At 53.8% G+C, this 21,134-nt stretch overlaps 1 protein-coding gene across 1 annotated transcript; it reads left to right on the plus strand.

The window, feature by feature from the left end:
- The first annotated feature begins 126 nt into the window (after positions 1-126).
- LOC129047690 (uncharacterized) lies at positions 127-14,607 on the plus strand. Its single transcript, XM_063726472.1, has 7 exons — positions 127-197; positions 753-945; positions 1,125-1,301; positions 1,487-1,887; positions 8,768-9,246; positions 10,073-10,222; positions 13,597-14,607. Exons 1-7 carry the CDS (start codon positions 127-129, stop codon positions 13,695-13,697), a joined length of 1,572 nt encoding a protein of 523 aa, XP_063582542.1. The 3' UTR covers positions 13,698-14,607.
- Positions 14,608-21,134: the final 6,527 nt, after the last annotated feature.

Consider the following 21,134-nt stretch of genomic DNA (forward strand, 5'->3'; position numbering starts at 1 on the left):
CTCTTATTCTCATAGCTGAGCAGGGCTCAAGTGCCTCTCATCTGAAAGAGGTAATAAGATTTAATCTGTCTCCTTATCTACCTTCTGCAAGTATACTTAACAAATTAGCTCTCTGGACTCCTCCAAATGGAGTTTTATGAGGGGTTTGCTGAGGTAAACGTTTTAGACTTTGAACACAGTTCAGTATTTCAGGAGCAGTACTGAAATTTGAACTGTGTTGGTAACTGCCTTGCCTTTCAACTCAAGACACAATAACTTTGAACTAAAATAATTATTTTTTGTTGTTGTTTTCCACTCTGTCCCCACGTCTGTATCACCACCACCCCCATCCCACCCTGCAGGAGCTAACTCCTACTTCCTGTCCCTGCAAGATCAAAACTCCTTCTGGAAGCCCCGCTAGCTCTGTGTGCCCGCCTTCCTGGAAGATATCGTACTTTTATACTTATTTGTGTGATAATTACTTCAATGTCCACTTCTCCCATGAGCCTCTGAGCCCTTGGAGGGCCGGGACCACACCTAGTTTTTCTCATTGTTACAACTCCCTTGCCAGGCACATCGTAGGTGCTTAATAAATATTTAGTGAACAAATGGCTTGCTGGGTAACAGTCCAAAGCCTGGGGAACAGGGGGAAAGCTCCCTCCTGTCGGGCCCCAGAGGGGTGGCGCTGATGGAGAGGAGGCTAGGATAAGGCCTCCCGGACCGAAGCGCGCACCTGTAAGGCCCCTGCCAAAAAGACCTTCCTGAAGGCGCAGGAACTGCGAGAGTGCCTATGGTGGCCCAAGGACTGACCCGACGATCCCAGAGACTCTCGCCCTAACCGGCCCCGCCTCCCGGGCCGCAAACCCGGACTCCCATCGCGCGAAGCTCCGGATCCTGGGGCCCGCCCCTGGCCCCGCCTCGGCCGACCGTGGCCGCGCTCCTGGGCCTTCCTCAAACCGTCCCCAGGTAACGCCCCTCGAACTTGAGCCACACTCCGACCCCCTCCTCAAGCTCCTCTTCCAACACCTGGGACTCCTCGCTCCGTCTCGGCCCCGCCCCAAGCCCAGCTCCTTCTGGGCGCCTGAGACCAGCGCCGACCCTGCTCCCAGGCCCTGGGTCCCTCCCCACACCGGCCCCTCCCACAGCTCCGCCTCCCAGGGCCCGAGCAGCGCCTGGCCACGCCCCAGGGCCCGCCTCCTGAGCGCAGCCCGCAGCCCGGACTCGGTCCCGCCTCCCGGACAATAGGCCCCTCCCCACGTCGACCCGTCCCTAACCTCCGCCTCCCAGAATCTGAGCAGCGCCCGGTCATGTGCTACGACACAGTCAAGGCCCCACCCCGGCCCCGCCTCCTGAGCCCTTCTCTTGGTCTCGCCTTAGCCCCACCCTAAGACCTGTCTACTGGGCTCTGCCCCGAGTCCCGCCTCCTGAACCCAATCATCGTTTAGCCCCGCCCTAATACCCGCCTCCAGGATGCTCATCCTAGCCACGCGCAAGGCCCCGCCTCCAGGTCGCCACCAACCTAGACGCTTCCGAAGCCCCGCTTCCAGGATCGCCTTATCCTGGACCCGCCCCAGGACCCGTCAACCTGGACTCTCCCCAGGACCTGCCCCAAAGACGCTTATCTTGGCCCTACCCCAGGCCTTGCCCACAAGACGTTCATCCTGGCCCCGCCCCAGGGTCCGCCCCTACGACGCTCCTCCTGGCCTTACCCCGGGCACCGCCTCTCTGCCCCTCGCACTGCCCCGGGCCCGCCCCCTCTTCTGTTCAGGCCCAGCTTCCGCCCAGTCTCCCGGCAACGATGTGGTCCCGCCCACATCATGGCGCCCGAGGAGAACCCGGGGACCGAGCTCTTGCTGCAGAGTTTCGAGCGCCGCTTCCTGGTGGGGCCGCACTGCGCTCCTTCCCCTGGTAGGTGGGCGGCGGGCCGTGCGGGAGTCCAGGGGCAGACGGGATGGGTCTCCCTGCTGAAGCCCCTGGCGCTACAGCCAGTCAGGGCCGCGCGTCTGGGTCCCCATCCCCGGGGCTTGGCCAGAGTCCCTCACCCCTCCTTCCCCGCGGGCTGGCGGCGGAAACTGGGGACGTCTCCACCTCCTTGGGGGACAGACGCTCGCTCGGTGTGGGGTACAGTTCATGATAATTTTCAAGACTTTTTAAAGGCAGTAATCGTTCTGGTCACTGGGACACAGCTGCCCTCGCCCATTCTAAAATGTCAGCGCCCTCAGGACCGCGGGGTAACCACGTTCTCCTGAACGCGGTGACCAGGTCACAAGCTGTCCCTCGTGCCTCAGTGTTCTCATCTGTATATGGAGCACTGCACAGAATGGGCTCCTGCGCTGAGGCTCTCACGCCTGTGATGGAAGAGACAGAGAAGGGGGTGGCCTCTCCTCTCCCTGGGGACCTTCTGCCAGCAGAGGGGCTTAATGCACTGGCCCCCATTTGTAATTCATGTGGGGTGAGCTCACTGGGATGAGTCAGTTTGGATATATATTCCTCCCTGGGTCTGCCCCATTTTATGGGGTGTTGCTTAATCATTTGCGTTATTCCATTGACATAAAATATTTAGCACTCAGAGATCATTTCTGGTCAGGAGAAATTTGTGCATTTTTAACCCAAAACCTTCCTAAAAGCATCATAGCTCTCCATTCAATATTGACTATAATTGTTCACATGTCCACGGTGAATGCTAACTTGGGCTCACCCTCAACACCCACGAGGTGGGTACTATTATCATTCACATTTGACCAGAGGGATTGTTTGATTAGGGTGAAGTAGTTGAGAGTTCAGACCCAGGAGACAGCTTGCCTGCTTCGAATCCTGGCCCAACCCCTGGCCCTGTGTGACCTTGGGCAAGTGACTGCCTCTCTCTGTGCTATTGTTTTCTTATTAATAAAATGGAGGATATAATGATAACTACCTCTGAGGGTTGCTGTCAGGGTTGAGTACAAAAGCCTGTGGATCAGTGCCTGGCTCATGGTAAACGCATGTCGGTGTTAGCTACTGTTTTTATTCAGTCTCAAAATGTTTAATAAATGCCTTCCATGAGCCAGGCAAGCAGTACCCAAGACAGATGAGGCTTTGCTTGCATGGGAGAGCCAGAGAATAAACAAATGAATAAACAAGAAAAGACCAGATGAGAGTGGCTTTAAAGCCAAGAAAACAGGGAAATGATGAATGGAGCAACTGGGGAGAAAAGTCATCAAAGTCGGGGAATCAGGGAAGCCTTCCCCAAAGAGGTGGCATTTGAACTGGGGCCTGGGTGGTGAAGCAGCCAGCCATGGGAAGGGCTTGGGGAACAGCATGCTCAAAGGCCCTGTGGTGGAAACCAGCCAGCTGTGATTGAGGAACAACAGCAAGGCAGCCAGTGTGGCTGGAGTGGAGTGAGCAAGGTGGGCCAGGAGTGAGGGAGAACAGGCCAGAGAGAGGGATTAGGACCAGGACTTGTAGGCCTTTAACGGCATGGAAGGAGCTCTGAAGCAATGAAGTGCCTTGCCCTGTGTCACATACCAGCCGAGACAGTCTGCCTAACTCAGGAGCCAAAGCTCGCTGCTGGGATTGAGGCCCCTGTAAGAGGACAATGTAACCCAGGCTGGTACGGGCACATTCTGCATTTCCACTTAAACTCAGATGGCAAGCCCATCAAACCTTGGTGCCATGGCTGCCCTGGTAATACCTGGCTGACCAGTGCAACCAGGGAGCTGGCCCATGAGCCGGGTGGCCGCTGAGTAGCCAGGACTAATGCGGCCAAGAGTCAGTCTTCTAGCCTTCTTCCTGTCACTCATCCAGGTGCAGCCTGCGACATCTGAAGGTCAGGCTTTCAGCTGCTGTGGCTTCCACTTCCAACTGGCTCCACGTCCCCAGGGAGGGATCACATAGGGCTTTGCCCACACATTCTACTGCGTGTTTCATGTTCCTGTAGATGTGCCCTTGAGATTTCTCTCTTTCCCCTCCACACAGAGCTTAGAAGCAAAGTTAAGACACTCATCAGATTCTGAGCTGCTGCGGGATGTTTTGCAGAAATTAAGAATCCCAGAGTCCCTGGGACTCATGACCCTGCCTCCTGAATCTCTCCGGAAGACCTGAGAGAAGAACCACAGGTGTGCTTGTACCCTTTAAAAACACCCCTGTTCAAAGAACAAAACCATTGAGTCAGCACTGCAGGTGGGTGTCAGCACCTGCGACAGCTCCAGCGCTTTCATTTTCTATCTAAGACTTAGACAAAGACATCAGAATATACAAAAATCTGCATGAGAGGGGGGAATCTAAGGAATGTTTTTTAAACCATCCACAGCAAAAACAGAGATGACGGGTGCAAAAGAGCTTCTAGCATTTGGTAGATGCTCAGAGAGTTTCTTTTTTGCATTTATGAGGCCTGTCCTGCCCATTCCTGTCTCTTCTAGACCTAAATGGGCCCTTGCTTTGCCCAGGGTGGGGTTTGGACTCAAGTGCATCTGCATGTAGGTGAGAGGCAGGATCACCACCCGGCCCAGCCACAGCCTGACCCTGGCCTTGAGGACCAAGTGCAGATCACCCTGCATCCTGGATCTTCACCTTTGAAGGGCCACGAGCCCTTCTGAAAAGACAAAGCAATAGACTCCCTTCCAGAAAGAAGTGCACCACAAGAATACCTTTTCCATACCAACTCAGGGGAGGCAGACATCCTCCACCCCCACCCACCCAGCCCATCCGAGGAGCCCCTGTGAAGAATTCCTGTGCTAGAGGTGAACCAAGATTATCCACGTGGAAAAGATGCAGCCACATCTTTTCCACAGCAGGGAGGACTTTCGGGGCAATACAGTAGGTCAGGGCTTCGAGCGTGGAGATACCTGAAGTTATCTCGCACCCTGCTCTGAGTTTCACCCTGAGCCTCACTCTCGTAGGTGGTGAAGCATGAATTGTAGGGAGAGCTGCTTTAAAACCCAGCAAAAGGCTGGGTGCACTGTCTCACACCTGTAATCCCAGGAATTTGGGAAGCTGAGGTGGACGGATCACCTAAGGTCAGGAGTTCGAGACCATCCAAGCCAACATGGCAAAAACCCATATCTACTAAAAATACAAAAATTAGCTGGGTGTGGTGGTGCATGCCTATATTCCCAGCTACTCGGGACGCTGAGGCAGGAGAATCGCTTGAACCCGGGAGGTGGAAGCTGCTGTGAGCCAAGATTGGGCCACTGCACTCCAGCCTGGGCAACAGAGTGAGACTGTGTCAGAAAAAATGAAAAACCAGCACCAGCCTGAAGGGCCTGTGTATTGCGTGGGGTACTTTGCTGTCCTTGGGCAGAATCTGCATCCCTCCCAGCCGGCAGGCGCTGCGGACCATCTCCTCCCTCTCCCTCCATGCTCCTGTTTTCCCACCGTCCCCACTCCTGCTGCACCAGTCCCTCTGCCCTCCTTTCCAAGTGCCAGGCTGTGGCCACCTCAGAGCTTGCACCGGCTGTTCCCACTGCCTGGAACTTGCTTGTCCTGCACTTGGCTTCTCTCGGCTTTACCTGGAGTGTCATCCTGAGCGTCCCCTTCCCTCCATCCTGTCCCCAGGGACACATGCTCCAAGAAAGCAGTTGCTGAGTGGGCCTTCCCACCTCTTCCATAGAGCCAGACAGTTAGCGACTGTCCTTACTGCAAACCCTGGTTCACACTGGCTCCCCTGGGAGGGAAGTGCTTTGGGCCCACATGCCCTGTGTTCCTGCTCAGAATGGGCGTTAGAGATGCCGCCATAGCCTGCGCCGCTGCAGTGAAGCATTTTTAGGAAACGGCTTATATCTTAACACAAACTTCAGATGCGTGGGGCCAGAATGCTGTGTCCATCTACATGTTTGCTGAGGGATCGGGTAGCCTGGAGTTTGCCCTCTGCTGTGTTGGCTTGAAGCTCATAGGCTCATAGCTCTCCAGCAACCAACGTTCTGTCCTTTGCTGTAGACTGTGAAGCATCCTGTGTGTGTGAAGCACGCGCCGTCAGTCAAGTATGCCCGGTGCTTTCTCTCAGAACTAATCAAAAACGTCAGTTATGGGCAGTGTCCGCCCAGTAGCCGGACAGCATAGCCACCTGCGTGCTGGAGCCCCCGTCCTTCCCAGGCCCTGGTCCTGCTTTGCAAACCCCAGCATGACAGGGGCCTCCCCAGGCAACTGGCTGCAGCTGTGTGTGACCCATGGGAGACAGTACAGGGCGGGAAGAAGGGGAGGCCAGCGTCTCTCCCTCACTCTGCCTCCTGGGGTTTCCACAGTAGCTGCTTCTCTGGGGCCCCAGCTGCTAGCATATGGATTCTCATTCCTAGAAGGCTGGCCCAGACCACAGCCCTGGAACCCTCACCGACACTCTCTGTCCTGCCTGCCGAACGGTTTGGAGTTTCCTGCTGTTGTCCATCTCTGGGTTGTCCCACGGGCCCCTGTTGGAAGTTTTAGCTCTTGCCATACCTTTGGAACTAGTTCCTCTGGTGAATTCTCCGCATTGATGCTGCTGGAATGAGCTCTTTCATGACTGATACAGGATTTTATTTTTTACTTATTTATTTATTTTTTTGAGACAGAGTCTCACTGTGTTGCTCAGGCTGGATCACTGTAGCACAATCTCGACTCCCTGAAACCTCTGCCTCCTGGGTTCCAGCAGCTCTCATGCCTAGCCTCCTAAGAAGCTGGGACTACAGGCACTTGCCACCATGCCTGACTAATTTTTGTATTTTTAATAGAGACAGAGTTTCACCATGTTGGCCAGGCTGGTCTCGATCTCCTGACCTCAGGTGATCTGCGTGCCTCGGCCTCCCAAAGTGCTGGGATTACAGGCATGAGCCACCGCACCTGGCCTAGGATGGATTTTAAAGATGGCCCCGAAATGCAGGGTTTGACATGAGCATGTTGAGAGCCTGTTCCTTAGTAGGCAGTAGCAGACCTGCTGAGTGAAAGGGCCACACTTTTAGCAAATAAACAATCCCCTGTTTCTCCAATACCTGCTTTCTCCCTAGTCCTCCCCAAAAGCATGCATCTGTGGTCACCAGCAGGTCTGCCCTGTGCCACCAGGAGAGGGCAGCAGTCACCCAGTGTACTCTGCTGCTGCCCTGTGACTCTTAGGATGAGGCCAGCCGTGGAGAAGCAGCCTGCTGACAGCCACAGCCTGCAGCATGGGCCACCCTCACAGTTCTGCCTGGGCTCACGTAAAGCACCTTTTGTTTTCCTCCTCTCTGTGTTTGATCCAAACACAGAGCTCTCTATCATGGTCACGTGGCAGCTCTCACGGAATCCTTGTCTCCTGCCCTAGACTACTCCTCACCCTACCCTCTCAACACCTCTTGTTGAAGGCCCTCCCATCCAGGTTTCTCTGCCAAGTAAATTTTTTTTTTTAGAGACAAGATCTCTGTTGTCCAGGCTGTCCTCGAACTCCTGGGCTCAAGCAGTCCTCCCATGTCAGCCTCTAGAGTAGCTGGGACTATTCGCACACACTACCATGCCCAACGAAGTGAATATTTTATATGGCAGCTGGCCGGCATTACACCGTTCCATCCCAAATCTCCCCTCCGAACTTGGTGAAAATCATCTGGCCATTTTTACAGATTAGAACAAAAGCAAACAAGCTCTCACTCTGTCTGCCCCCAGCACGAGGCTGTCTACACAGAGCCTTTGGACGAACTATACGTGGAGCTGGCAGAGATCCTGACGGCCAAGGAGTCCACCCAGGGCCACCGGAGCTATTTGCTGGTATGAGAAGGGCACCCTCCTCCCCCTCACAACCCAGACACCCTTCCTGCACAGACAAAGTGAAAATGTGGGTGTGGGTTCAAATCCTGACTCACTCATTCTGCAGTCTTAGACATGAGGTCTGTTAACCTTCTTTAGCCTCAGTTTCTCTGTCTGTAAATCAAGCACTTCAACAACAACAGCATGTCTCGTGAGGTTGTTGGGCATTTGTCCAATAGGTGACACACACTACCTGCTTCACAAGGACCTGCTGCCCAGTCCTCAAAGAATACTTGACATGGCCGGGCACAGTGGCTCGCGCCTGTAATCCCACTACTTTGGGAGGCTGAGGCGGGTGGATCCGAGGTCAGGAGTTCGAGACCAGCCTGGCCAATGTGGTGAAACCCTGTCTCTACTAAAACTACAAAAATTAGCGGTGTGTGGTAGTGGGCACCTGTAGTCCCAGCTACTCGGGAGGCTGAGGCAGGAGAATCTCTTGAACCCGGGAGGTGGAGGTTGTGGTGAGCCGAGATCGCGCCATTGCACTCCAGCCTGGGCAATGAGAGTGAAACTCTGTCTCAAACAAAAGTACAAAAATCAGCAGGACATGGTGGCACAAGCCTGTAGTCACAGCTACTTGGGCAGCTGAGGCAAGAGAATTGCCTGAACCCAGGAGGCAGAGGTTGCAGTGAGCCAAGATCGTGCCACTGACTCCAGCCTGGGGTACAGAGCTCAAAAAAAAAAAAAAAAAAAAAGACAAAACATAGATACAGAAAACCACAAAGGAAAAACATAACATATTGAATCATCACAAGGCAGCCACCCCTTCATAGCCACACCCGGCCCCTGGCCACCACTGACCTGTGCTCCATCGCCAGAATTCCATCGTCTCAGGAATGTTCGATGAATGGAATCCTGTGTGGCCTGAGATGAGTATCTTTCACGCCGCATGACGCCCTTGAGACCCGTGCAAGCTGTTGGCATGTCAACAGTTAGCTGCTTTTAATTGCTGAGTGGTGATTGGTCCTGTCATGGTTTATTCAGCCATGTGGTGGATGGCTACTTGTCTTCTAAGCCACTTGCCTTCTGATCGCTGGACTGACTCTCTCACCTTCTCTTGGTGCAGGCCTCGGGAGGCTCGGACACACTCTCCAAGAGCACGGCCATCATCTCTCACGGCACCACGGGCCTGGTCACATAGGACGCCGCCCTCTACCTTGCAGAATGAGCCATCGAGAACCTGGCAACCTTCACTGACAGGTGACCTCGGGGCGCAGGGCAGTTCACCGAGGCAGGCTTACCCTGGTGCAGTCACAGACACGGTCCCCTTTCCTACCGCCAGGAGTGTCCTAGAGCTTGGCAGTGGCACCGGCCTCACAGGCCTGTCCATCTGCAAGATGTGCTGCCCCCGGGCATACATCTTCAGCGACTGTCACAGCCGGGTCCTCGAGCAACTCCGAGGGAATGTCCTTCTCAACAGCCTCTCATTAGAGGCAGACATCACTGCCAACTTAGACAGCCCCAGGGTGACAGTGGCCCAACTGGACTGGGACGTCGCGAAGGTCCATCAGCTCTCTGCCTTCCAGCCAGATGTCATTGCAGCAGGTAATGCCCAACCCCGGGCACCCTGTGCAGGCGTGTCCTTGCAGCTCTACCCAGCTCTTGGCTCAGGGAAAAGGGAACAATGGACGCTGTCAGACATGGACGTGATGGGGCTTCCAGAAGAGTTACTCTGGGACTCTAGGGTGACATCAAAGGACAGGGGTGCCTCTTAAGGTGACCTTCAAGCCACAGTCCTCTTGTTGGAGACAGGCATACTCCCGTTACAGTCGTCACCACATGGCTGTGTCCCAGAGCCATGCCCTGTGTCCTTCAGAGACCACAGGAGGAAAACAACCACTTCTGGGATGAGGACAGGGCCCTTGAGAGAAGGTGGTGTTTGGCTGGGCCACCGAAAACCCCTCACCCCTGCCAGCGTACTCTGTCCCCTCTCTGGTAGAACAGAGCTCTGCCTGTGGTCCTGGGTCCCAGCCCTGAAAACCACAGGTCCAGCGGTGGCCAGGGACATGGGCCCACCCCTGCAAGCCAGCAGACAAATTGGCAGATGCCTGAAACACGAAGTTCATGGCAGGGGCAGGCTTTGTGTCATTCGAAGCCCTCTAGATAGGCCGAGAACCAGAGCTGGTTTTTTGAGGAACACCAGTGAGTCTGGAGATTTTTTTCTTTTGCTTCGGTCTTTTGCAGCTTCCTCTACTAAGGGTTCTCCTTTTTCACCCAAGTAATTGCCTTTCCATCTAATGGCCCAAATGGTCAAATGGCATCTAATAGTCTCATATGAGCGCTGCCTCTCTGGCCTCACCCTGCTTCTGAGGTCAGCATGACCTGGAACTGTCCGCTGGTCCCTTTCAGTAACCTGAAGCTTTCACCGTAGACGTGCTGTGTTTCCCAGAAGCCATCGTGTTGCTGGTTGGGGTCCTGCGGAGGCTGGCTGCCTGCCTAGATCACCAGCGGGCTCCAGAGGTCTATGTGACCTTCACTGTGCACAGTCCAGAGACGTGCCAGCTGTTCACCACCGAGCTAGGTGAGCCCCCCGCCCACCTGGGCCTGCATGGTCCCGGAGCTGTCCCTGCAGGACTCCAGTGGAAGTGAAAGAACTGGGCACTGGGGAAAGGCTAGGATGCCCCACACTCCCACACCATGCGGGGAACTCGGGCAGAGGCCGGTGAGCATGGTGGGCCTGGGGCGTGGGGGGCTTGGAGCAGGAGGAGGGCAGCTCAGCACAGGGAGGGAGAGTCTGAGCCCAGCAGCCCTACGTTTGTTCTTCACAGCAGGGTTCCCTAAGCCCTTGGGCCTTGGTTTCCTCATCTATAAAATGGAGGTGGCAGGAGGGGCAGTCGGGTCAGGGCTGGACACACCTGTGCCCTGCAGGACGCTGGAGCACAGGCTGTACAGATGGATCCACCATGCCATTGTCCTGAGCACACAGTCGGTAGAAGATTAGCAGGGTGACTGTAGAGAAAGGGAACTGGCCCCGTAGTGGGCCAGCCACTGTCCTCAGACCTGACATTTGTCAGCCCCCAGCACCTGTGAGGGCGTGCTATCACTGTCCCATCTCACCGACAAAGACACTAGGACACACGGAGGCCAAGCGACCGCCGAGCTCCCGCAGACTGCAGCCCGGCCACCTGGCTCTCGCGCCTCCACACTACACCCAAGCCCCCCAATGCCACCAGCCTTTCCCCAGCTCCCCCTGAGCACAGCCCCTCCTGGCAGCCATGTGCACAGATGCACCCGCAGCAGCCTCTGCCTGCACACAAAGACAAGGACGACCCAATGCCTGTCCACGTGGGGCAGCCCGTTAACTACAGAGCCAACAAACAAGCCAGCACACGAGGCATACTGGCTTCCACGACAGAGTCTCGCACAACCTCACACAGGAGGCTGGCCGGGCACGGGGCTCAGGCCTGTCATACCAGCACTTTAGGAGGCTAAGGCAGGAAGACTTCCTGATCCCGGGTGTTCAAGACGATCCTGGGCCACATAGTGGGACCCCATCTTCACAAAACATACAGAAACTAGCCAGGTGTGGTTGCACACCCCTGTAGTCCCAGCTACTCTGGAGGCTGAGGTGGGAGGATGGCTTGAGCCCAGGAGGTGGAGGCTGCAGTGAGCCCTTATCTCACCACACCACTGCACTCCAGCCTGGGCAAGAGGAAGACCATGTCTCAAAAAAGCAAAAAAAAAAAAAAAAAAAAAAAAAGTCTTTCTTCAGATACTTAGGTGCAAAAAAACCTGCAATATCTTTTAAGTGAAAAAAACAGTGCCAAACAGCACACATAGTATAAGACCTCAGCCACCTTTTGTTGTTGTTGTTTTTGAGACAGAGTCTGGCTTTGTATTGCTCAGGCTGGAGTGCAGTGCTGCCATCTCGGACCACTGCAACCACCCACCTCCCAGGTTCAAGATATCCTCCCATCTCAGCCTCCTGTGTAGCTGGGACACAGGCGCATGCTACCACGTCTGGCTAATTTTTGTATTGTTTGTAGAGTTGAGGTTTCGCCATGTTGGCCAGGCTGGTCTTGAACTCCTGACCTCAAGTGATCTACCGCCTCAGCCTCCCAAAGTGTTAGGATTACAGGCATGAGGCACTGTGCCCAGCCCCATTTTTGTCTAAAAACTAATAATAATCACCCACACATGGTTATGAGTACCTATATTCCCAACTACTCAGGAGGCTGAGGCAGGAGCATGGCTTAAGCCCAGGAGTTTGTGGCCACCTTGAGCAACATAGCAAGACTTCATCTCAAAAACAATTATCACAATAATCATTTTCACATAAGTAAACCTATAGGGGAAAACCTAGTGTATATATATAGCAGGCTTGTCCAACCTGCGGCCCAACGCAAATCTGTAAACTTTCTTAAAACAGTATGAGGTTTTCTTGTGATTTGTTTTCTTTTAACTCATCAGCTATTGCTAGCATTAGTGTATTTTATGTGTGGCCCAAGGTGATTTTTCTTCTTCCAGTGTGGCCCAGGGAGGCCAAAAGATTGGACATCCCTGATATACACGGTAACAGGTGCCATCCTTCAATGGCAGGATTATAGAGACTTCTACACGTTCATGTCTGCACTACTTCATTTATAGAAATACGCATTTTCCACTCCTAACAAAAACCTGTGATTGAAAATCATCCCAGGTCACAGTGTCTCATGCCTGTAATCCCAACACTGTAAGAGGCTGAGGCTTTGGGAGGCTGAGGTGAGCAGATCACCTGAGGTCAAGAGTTCAAGACCAGCCTGGCCAACCCGGTGAAACCCCATCTCTACTAAAAACACAAAAATTAGCCAGGCGTGGTGCTGCACGCCTATAATCCCAGCTACTCGGGAGGCTGAGGCAGGAGAATCACTTGAACCTGGGAGGCGTTGCAGTGAGCGGAGATTGCGCCACTGCACTCCAGCCTGGGGAACAGAGTAAAACTCCGTCTAAAAAAAATAATAGAAGAGGCTGAGGCAGGAGCATCACTTGAGTCCATGCGTTCAGGACCCCATCTCTACAAAATAAAAAAATTACTGGCATGGTGGCACGCACCTGTCATCCCAGCTACTCAGCAAGTGGGAGGATTGCTAAGCCCACGAGTCGAGGCTGTGGTGAGCAATGACTGTCCCAGTGCACTCCAGCATGGGTGACAGAACAAGATCGTGTCTCAAAAAAAAAAAAAGACTCATTCTGGCTAATGGCTCTTCAGACATCTGTGCTTATGAGAACACCAGCCCCTTCTAAGCTTTCTGTGTGTGTGTCTGTGTGTGGTTTTTTTTTTTTGTTTGTTTGTTTTTGAGATGGAGTCTCACTCTGTCACTCAGGCTGTAGTGCAGTGGCACAATCTCGGCTCACTGCAACTTTGCCTTCTGGGTTCAAGCAATTCTCGTGCCTCAGCTTCCCAAGTTACTGGGATTACAGGCACCCACCATCATGCCTGGCTAATTTTTGTATTTTTGTAGAGATAGGGTTTCACCATGTTTACCAGACTGGTCTCGAACTCCTGACCTGAAGTGACCCACCCGCCTTGGCCTCCCAAAGTGTTGGGATTACAGGCGTGAGCCACTGTGCCCGGCTGCTTTCTAAGCTTTGTGAAGAGGGGGTTGACTGAGCAGCCAGGTAGATGTGGGTTCAGATCTCTGCTTCTGTCCCGCTGTGCCAAGTGCTGGGGTGGACACGGGCAGAGTGGACAGCGGCACTGTGCCTGCTGCTAGCCATTTCTATGCAAAACCGGATTTCTGGTCCCATCCTGGAGGCCAATTCTAGGTACCTGAGTAGGCCTGGGAACCTGTGAACCAAGTAAACAGACTTGGACACCCCCCCACCCTGCCAGGCCTGTCCTAGTAGCCCCACACAATACGCTCATGTCCTGTCCACAAACACCGCCATCCTCAAACACATGTGCTCTGTTTCCAGGCCGGGCCGGGATCAGATGGGAAATGGAACCTTGGCATGACCAGAAACTGTTTCCCTACGAAGAGCACTTGGAGATGGCAATGCTGAACCTCACACTGTAGGACTCACACACGACTCCAACGTGATTGTGAGAATCAAGTCACTCTCGTGGGAAGAATTTTTATATGGGAAAGCGGAGGAAACTTTCATTGGACTGGAATGTTTGGAGAGTGTTAAATTCCAAACCAGGAACCACAAACTCCCCTCTAATAAGACATCGGCTATCTAAGCGTGTGGATGCCCCCTTTCTGACAGCAGTTCTGGTTCTTAAGAAAACCGCCAGAAATCAGACATGAAACTTCTGTCTCCAAAAATAACATTTTCTTTGTGCAAATAAATACGTGGGTATCAAGTATGACGTTCCCCCAACGTGGACACACTCGGTTCCTCACAAAGCCAAGCCCGCTGCAGCTGCCACATCCCTGGGCTTATGGTGCAGCAGGTGCTTTTTTGAAGACAGGAATCAAAGTGTTAGGAACACGGCAGAAAGGTGACACCTGGAGACCAAACGCAGGATGAGGATTACTGCAGGTCACAGGGAAGTCACAGAACACTAATACACTAGCAGGGGCATGGGGCATGAAGAACAGAAGACAGGAAGTATTTCTGAGCCTCCAGAGAAGAAATCAGGGCCAACCACAACTTCCTGGGTCACAGAACCAATTCATTCACCAGGTGGCAGCACTGCCGTCATTTCAGCTTCTGGCTACTGGGAAGCGCTGCTCGAAAGGGGTTTGCCCTGAGATTCCGAGAAGAAGCTGTGGGAAGGACAGCAGAGGTCCTGGGGTTTTAGCCTCTGGCCCAGGAGTTATGTGTCCATAACCAGAGGGAGCACAGTCTGCACCCAGCTCTCATCCCATCGGAGCTGCTGCGACTCCTGCAGGTTCTTCCGGAACTGGTTTAGCTTGCCCGCAGGATCAGGAAAGTTTGAGTAAAGCATTTGCAAAAAAATAAAGAAGAGAGCTTACCTCATTTCCTGTCCCCACTCCATCCCATGTCACCACCTGGCTGGCCCTAGGTCCCCGACCCAACAACAACCCCTCCCAATTCCCTAACTCCCTCACTTGGACTCGAGACCCTTCACGCACCAGCAGCGCTCTGCCTCCAATTTGACATCACGCTTTCTGGAAACTTCCCCGTATGTCCCACTTTCCCACACTTGGTGCCCTGGAGCACCTCCCAGCCTCTACATGCTGTACGTTCCCCTGTGAGCAACAGACTCTTGGCCTCTGGCCAACACAGTCCCACCCATTTGTGGGTAACAAGGGGGTGTCGGTGTTCTTTTCAACCTTGCTAAACTGTCTGAATCAAGGATCACAAACTACAGCCTGCAGGCCAAATCCAAACCACAGCCTGTGTTTGTAAATAGTTTTATTGGAACAAAGCCACACCCCTTAATCTAAAGATGATCTGTGGCTACTTTCACACCACAACAGAGTACCATGGTTCTGACAGAGACTGGGGGACCTACTCTAAATTACTTCGGACCTGGACCTTTACTGAAAATCCTGCCAATCATTCTGTTGGCAAGAATGATGTATTAGTTTTTGCAATAAGAAACAAGTAACATTTGCAGAATTCCACCCATCTTTCAAGGCTGGTCCCAGAAGCTCCCTTTGCCCGCCCACATACCTGATCCTGATCACTTCCTAAACTGCAGCCTGGCCCACCTGGCTCCAGCATCATTTGTGGAGTGTCAGCTCCATAAATCTAGAGGGCAGGTGGAGGTGTGTCTTAATTTTCCCGAGACTACTACACCAAAATGAGACAGTAGAGTGTGCCGGCCTCTATGACCTCTGCTCCCTCCCTAGCTTTTCTGCCAAACCCCACATTGTCCCACCCTGGCTGTGGGAAGCAGGGATCAGGGAGCGTGGCTCGGTGCCAGTCTCCAGAACCCTGACCACCCTGGCATGGTGGCAGACGTGGCTACCTGCAGCTGAGTTGCCAGTTCCTCTGGGTCCTCAAAGACCAGGCCGTTTTCTCCATGTTTCACAAGCTCATGTAAACTACAGAGAGAACCAAGGGAGTCTGAGAGCTGCCTGGAGAAGACACCAGACCCCTGGGTTGCCCACTGGGCTCCCACCCACCCCACGCTCAAGCCAGGCTGGTGGTTGGAACAGGGTGTGTGGTTTCTGGGAGCTGGTTCTTACATTTGGCATCTGAAGGGTATAAAGGCCTGGGGGGGTGCACATCAAAATGGCCAAACTGATTTGAGGAGGGAGCCTTAAGGAGGGTTTGTACCTTCTGTGCTGGATGCTCTTCAAGGACTGAAGAATTATTTTTGCATGTTTTTCTTAGTTCCATGGCCATGGAACAAGTGAAGGCAAGCCCCTGGGGACGGGCTCAGCACATAAAAGATGACTTTTCTAGGGCACCAGGTTTGATCCCGACATTCCCTGAGCTCAGCTCACACGAGGGGCTCACATCCCTGAATCTCATCCAGGGGCCGGCTCCTGAGCAGGGGCCAAGGGCTCAGCTTGTGCTGGGGCTACTGCTTCTAGAATTTCCTCTAACGCTGCCCTTCCAAACACCCGTCTATGCTGGGTGGAGTGAGCCACAGCATGACACTCATTTAACTGACTCAAACCCACCATGTGAGCTTGGCCAAAAGGGACAGTGGTGGGAGAGAAAGAAACAAAGAAAACCATGTAAGCCTGCAGGCAATTCCCGCCAATTCTACTCCAGGAGCAAAAGCCCCGAGTGGAGTTCTAGTATTTAAGATGCGTTTTTTTCATATTAGGTTGACGCAAAAGTAATTGTCATTTTTAATGGCAAAAACCGTGATTACTTTTGTACCAACCTAAGTATAACGTGAACTCTAAATGGAAGCAACTACTTCAGCGAGGCTCAGCCCAGCCACAGTAACCGCAGGGCTCCTCCTCCTGGCCTCCAATGTGTGCTGAACTGACCGAAGGGCAGGGCTTCACTGTGGGCAGCTCGCTCCGCACTGCTTCCCCCTCAGCGGTGGATCTGGGCAGCTATCCCCAGAAAGATTCGGGTTCTGCTCCTACCACTTGAAGTTCACGGCACACACAGGCAGACAGCACCCGAACATGTCCACCAGCTTCATGGACAGGTCTAGGCCACTGGAGGACGTGTGCAGACAGACACCCAGGTCCGCCGACCCAGCTAGGCAAGATGGGTGGGTCAGAGTGCTGGTCTCTGCCCAGGGAACACAAATCCTCCCAGCACAGTGAGGCAACATCCCCCGAGGGGAGTGAAAATCGGATAAGGCCCCCGACAGCCCCAAGCACAAGTGGCTCAAGCTGGCCAAGCAGCCACACGGCCTGGCTGAGACATCTGAAAATGTAGTTGACACTTTTTATACGTAACCACAATTAGGTTTTTTTGTTGTTGTTTTGTTTTGAGACAGAGTCTTACTCTGTCACCCAGGCTGGAGTGCAGTGGCACAGTCTCGGCTCACTGCAACTTCCACCCCCCAGGTTCACCTCCTGCCTGTAATCAAAGCATTTTGGGATCCAAGGCGGTTGGATCACCTCAGGTCAGGAGTTCAAGACCAGCCTGGCCAACATGGTGAAACCCTATCTCTACTAAAAAAAATACAAAATTAGCGAAGCGTCGTGGCAGATGCCTGTAATCCCAGCTACTCAGGAGGCTGAGGCAGGAGAATCGCTTGAATCCGGGAAGACGGAGGTTGCAGTGAGCCAAGATCGCGCCATTGTACTCCAGCCTGGGCTACGAGAGCGAAACTGTCTCAAAATAATAATCATAATAATGATAATAATAGTAAACCAAAGCACACCCACCACAAACCAGCTGTCACTGTGAAAATAAAGCCAAATAGTTTAACATTTCTAAAGACTAGGTGGGGCCAAGCGTGATGACTCACGCCTGGAATCCCAGCACTTAGGGAGGCCAAGCCGGGAGGATCACTTGAGGTCAGGAGATCAAGACCAGCCTGGCCAACATGGTGAAAACCTCTCTCTACTAAAAATACAAAAAAAAGCCAGGTGTTGCGGCGGGCTCCTATAATCCTATAATCTACTCGGGAGGCTCAGGTGGGAGAATCTCTTGAACCCAGGAGGCGGAGGTTGCATGAACTGAGATCGTGCACTTCAGCCTAGGCAGTGGAGTGAGACTGTCTAAAACAAAGTCTAGCTGGAGAGTCCTGCCAGGAAAAGGCCCTCAGCCTCCAACTGCTCTGCTCACTCGAAGCTGGAAGATGCGGCTCTAGAGACGCATCAGGACCAAGCCACGACTCCCCACTTGGAGAAATCAACGGGGAAAGAGACGGAGGCAACGGAGAACCATCTCACTGGGAGAGGCGACGCTTTTTGACACACCGTCCCTGTACCTCCCAAAGCCACTGCCCTCCCACACCTGGGCAACAGTGGCCCCAAGCCCAGGCCCAGCCCTCCTGCAGGAAGGAAGAGGACTGAATGGAGGGCGTGGCAGGCTGAAAGGACGTGGCCTCCTCAAACCCCTTGGTAAAGGGCCTCTGGGGCCACCTGGCAGGGAGGGGCTGGCACACCAGGAAGTAGCCTCCTCCCGGGAGTTCAGCCAGAGCCCAGGTCCTGTCCCCAAGTGGCCTCCAGAGCCACGTTTTCAAAAAAAGTACATCCCACCCACCCCTGTTCACCCTGCTTAAGTCCCCGCCTCCTCTCTGAGCCTCCTGCTAGCCTCTCACCTAGAAGCAGGGGGTAGTCCTCAGCCTCCAGCCAGGGGGTGCAGACCTGGATGTGCTAGAAATGCCTCTGGTGGGTGAGGCGGCTGTAATACTCCCTCAGAGGCCCTTTGCTTTCACAGAGAAGAGCAGACATTGCCATGGACCCGTCTCTGTCTCTGCCACGTGGCCCCAGGCCCAGGACACTGCCCCCTAGAAGGGATCCCTTTCCCAGAATCTCCACCCCTTGGCAGCTCCAGTCAGGACCCACCCGGGCCCTTCCAGAAGCAACCCAGGAGCCCCGAGACCTACAGGGGTGTGGGCACCCTGATCCCTGACGCACAGCCCTGCACCTGCAGCCAGCTGGTCTTGGGCTGCAAACACGGCGGGATAAGCAGTGGCCTGGCACGCGACCGCCCACTGGGTGGACCCAGCCTTTGGTCTGTGTTGTGCACAGGGGACACGGGGAATCCCCCTGTCCTAGTACAGCCCCCAGAGCACATGGTGCGGGTTCCAAACCACTCCTGGGAGCCTAGAGGCCAAAGGAGGGAGGAGAGCAGGACCAGCAGCTGGCCCAGACCCCACCTCTTCCCACACCACTTCCTCTTTTCTCCCTCCTCACTGAGTCACCTTGAAAGGGCTCAGCAGCAGTAACTGTGGGACAGGGGCTCTTCCGTTTGAAAAATTGAAAGAGGCGCTCGGTTAAGGCACCAATGACATAGCTGGGCACAGTGGTTCATGCCTATAATTCGAGCATATTGGGAGGCCAAGGCGGATGGATCACCAGAGGTCAGGAGTTCATGACCAGCCTAGCCAACATGGTGAAACCCTGTTTCTTCTAAAAATACAAAAATTAGCTGCGTGTGGTGGGCACCTGTAGTCCCAGCTACTTGGGAGGCTGAGGCACGAGAATTGCTTGAATGTGAGAGGTGGAGGTTGCAGTGAGCTGAGATCGCACCACTGCACCACAGCCTGGGTGACAGAGAATTTGTCTCAAAAAAAAAAAAAGAAAAGACACCAATGACGTAACAACAACAAAAAAAAGATGCTTGGAAACTACAGAAAAAGTAGAAAGCTTGCTATCTACAGATTCAAATCTGGGCTCCCTGCCCTGCTGTGAAACCGTCTGAGCCTCAGGTTCCCCCCACATCAAGCAGTATAAGACCCTACGGCAGAGAGCTGCAGTGAGGATTAAGGAGACAAGATCGTGGGAAGCACAGGGTAAAGGCTGCGTGCCCCTCCCCCTCCGCCATCCCCTAACCAAACAGACACCTAGGGTCCCAGGCGGTACCTGTTATCACACAGACGAGAGAAGGAAGGTTGTGTCCGTCAAGAGTCAGTTGTTCAAACTCTGTGTTTAAAAAAAAGAAACAATTCTACATGGAATTTCTGATAGAATTTTTTTTTTTTTTTCTGACAGACTCTCACTCTGTCACCCAGGCTGGAATGCAATGGCACGATCTCATCTCATTGCAAACTCTGCCTCCTGGGTTCAAGTCATTCTTGTGCATCAGCCTCCCAAGTAGCTGGGATGACAGGCACCCACCACCATACCTAGCTAATTTTTGTATTTTTGGTAAAGACACGTGTCGCCATGTTGGCCAGGTTGGTCTGGAACCCCTGACCTCAGGTGATCTGCCTGCCTCAGCCTCTCAGAGTTTTACGATTACAGGTGTGAGCCACCATGCCCATTCAGAAAATTTTTTTTAAATAAACAATAGCCAGAGTCACCTGGTCAGGTGGAGAAAGAGCACTGCTCTGGCGGGCAGGCCACCAGCCTCTGTGAGATACTCTCCTGGAGGGGGCATTTCAGCCTGAGGTCCTGGTCACTCAATGACCCAACTGAGGATTCAAGGCGGCCCACCTCCACCACCCCCGGTGTCCTGGGACAGGAACATGCTGCAAGCCAGAGAAGCAGCTCACAGCTCAGTGGCCCCCGACAAACCCAGAGCTCCTCACCACAGTCACACATCTACTTTCTAAAGCTGCCAGCAGGATGAAGTCTTCATCCTCTATGAAAAGAGAATTGAATGTCAGGGGCCTGTTTCTGGACACCCCTCTTCCAGCTCACACGCCCTCCCCTTCTCATTGAGATTGTGGCGGGGTGGGGTCATGCAGGACTGGCAGGGGTGAGGAGAACACAGGTTGGCCAGATGCCTGTCACACCAACCCCAAGTGCCCCAGGGGTCGTGCAGACCTGTCCAGCTCGTGCTGCTGACCAGCAGGGCTGGTCGCTCGTGGAGACGTCTCAACAGCCCGCTCCCAGCATCCCGCTCCGTGAAGGCCGACCGCTCTGTGGCTGGGTCCTCAGGTTCTGAGCTGAAAGAGCAGAAAAAAACCCTGTGAGAGGCCACAGAGCAGGCCCAGGACCCAGGAGGGGCATCTCCTGCCATGGCGAGGCCTGCAGGCTCCCAACGGTTGGGGTGCCCGGCCACATCAGCAGCACCAGGCCATCCCTGACATCCGAGGCCTGGGCTTGCTTTCTCTAATATTGTTGCTGGGTGCTAAGGTTACAATAGCAAACAAGACTGACTCATTCCTTTTCTCTACGGGACTTACTGTCTTATCATCCCCTGGACTGAAGATGAGGGTGCAGGGACGCCCTCCTACACCACCCCAGCTTACCCAGAGGCACACCTCAAAGTGTGTGGACCTGAACAAAGTTCCCCTCCTTAGCCCCATGAGACACCCCAGGGGACACACAGGTCCACAGATCCTGCCACAGGCCTGGGAACCCATTGGCAGGAGAGTAAGACAGTGCAGGGGTCCACAAACGTTTCCTTAAGTGCCAGAGAGTAAATACTTCAGGCTTTGTGGGCCACAGGTTCTCTGTTACAAAACGCAATTCTGCTATTGTAGCTCAAAGGCGGCTGCA

This window comes from Pongo abelii, chromosome 7 (genome assembly GCF_028885655.2).
Source record: "Pongo abelii isolate AG06213 chromosome 7, NHGRI_mPonAbe1-v2.0_pri, whole genome shotgun sequence".
Classification (NCBI taxonomy): Eukaryota; Metazoa; Chordata; class Mammalia; order Primates; family Hominidae; genus Pongo; species Pongo abelii.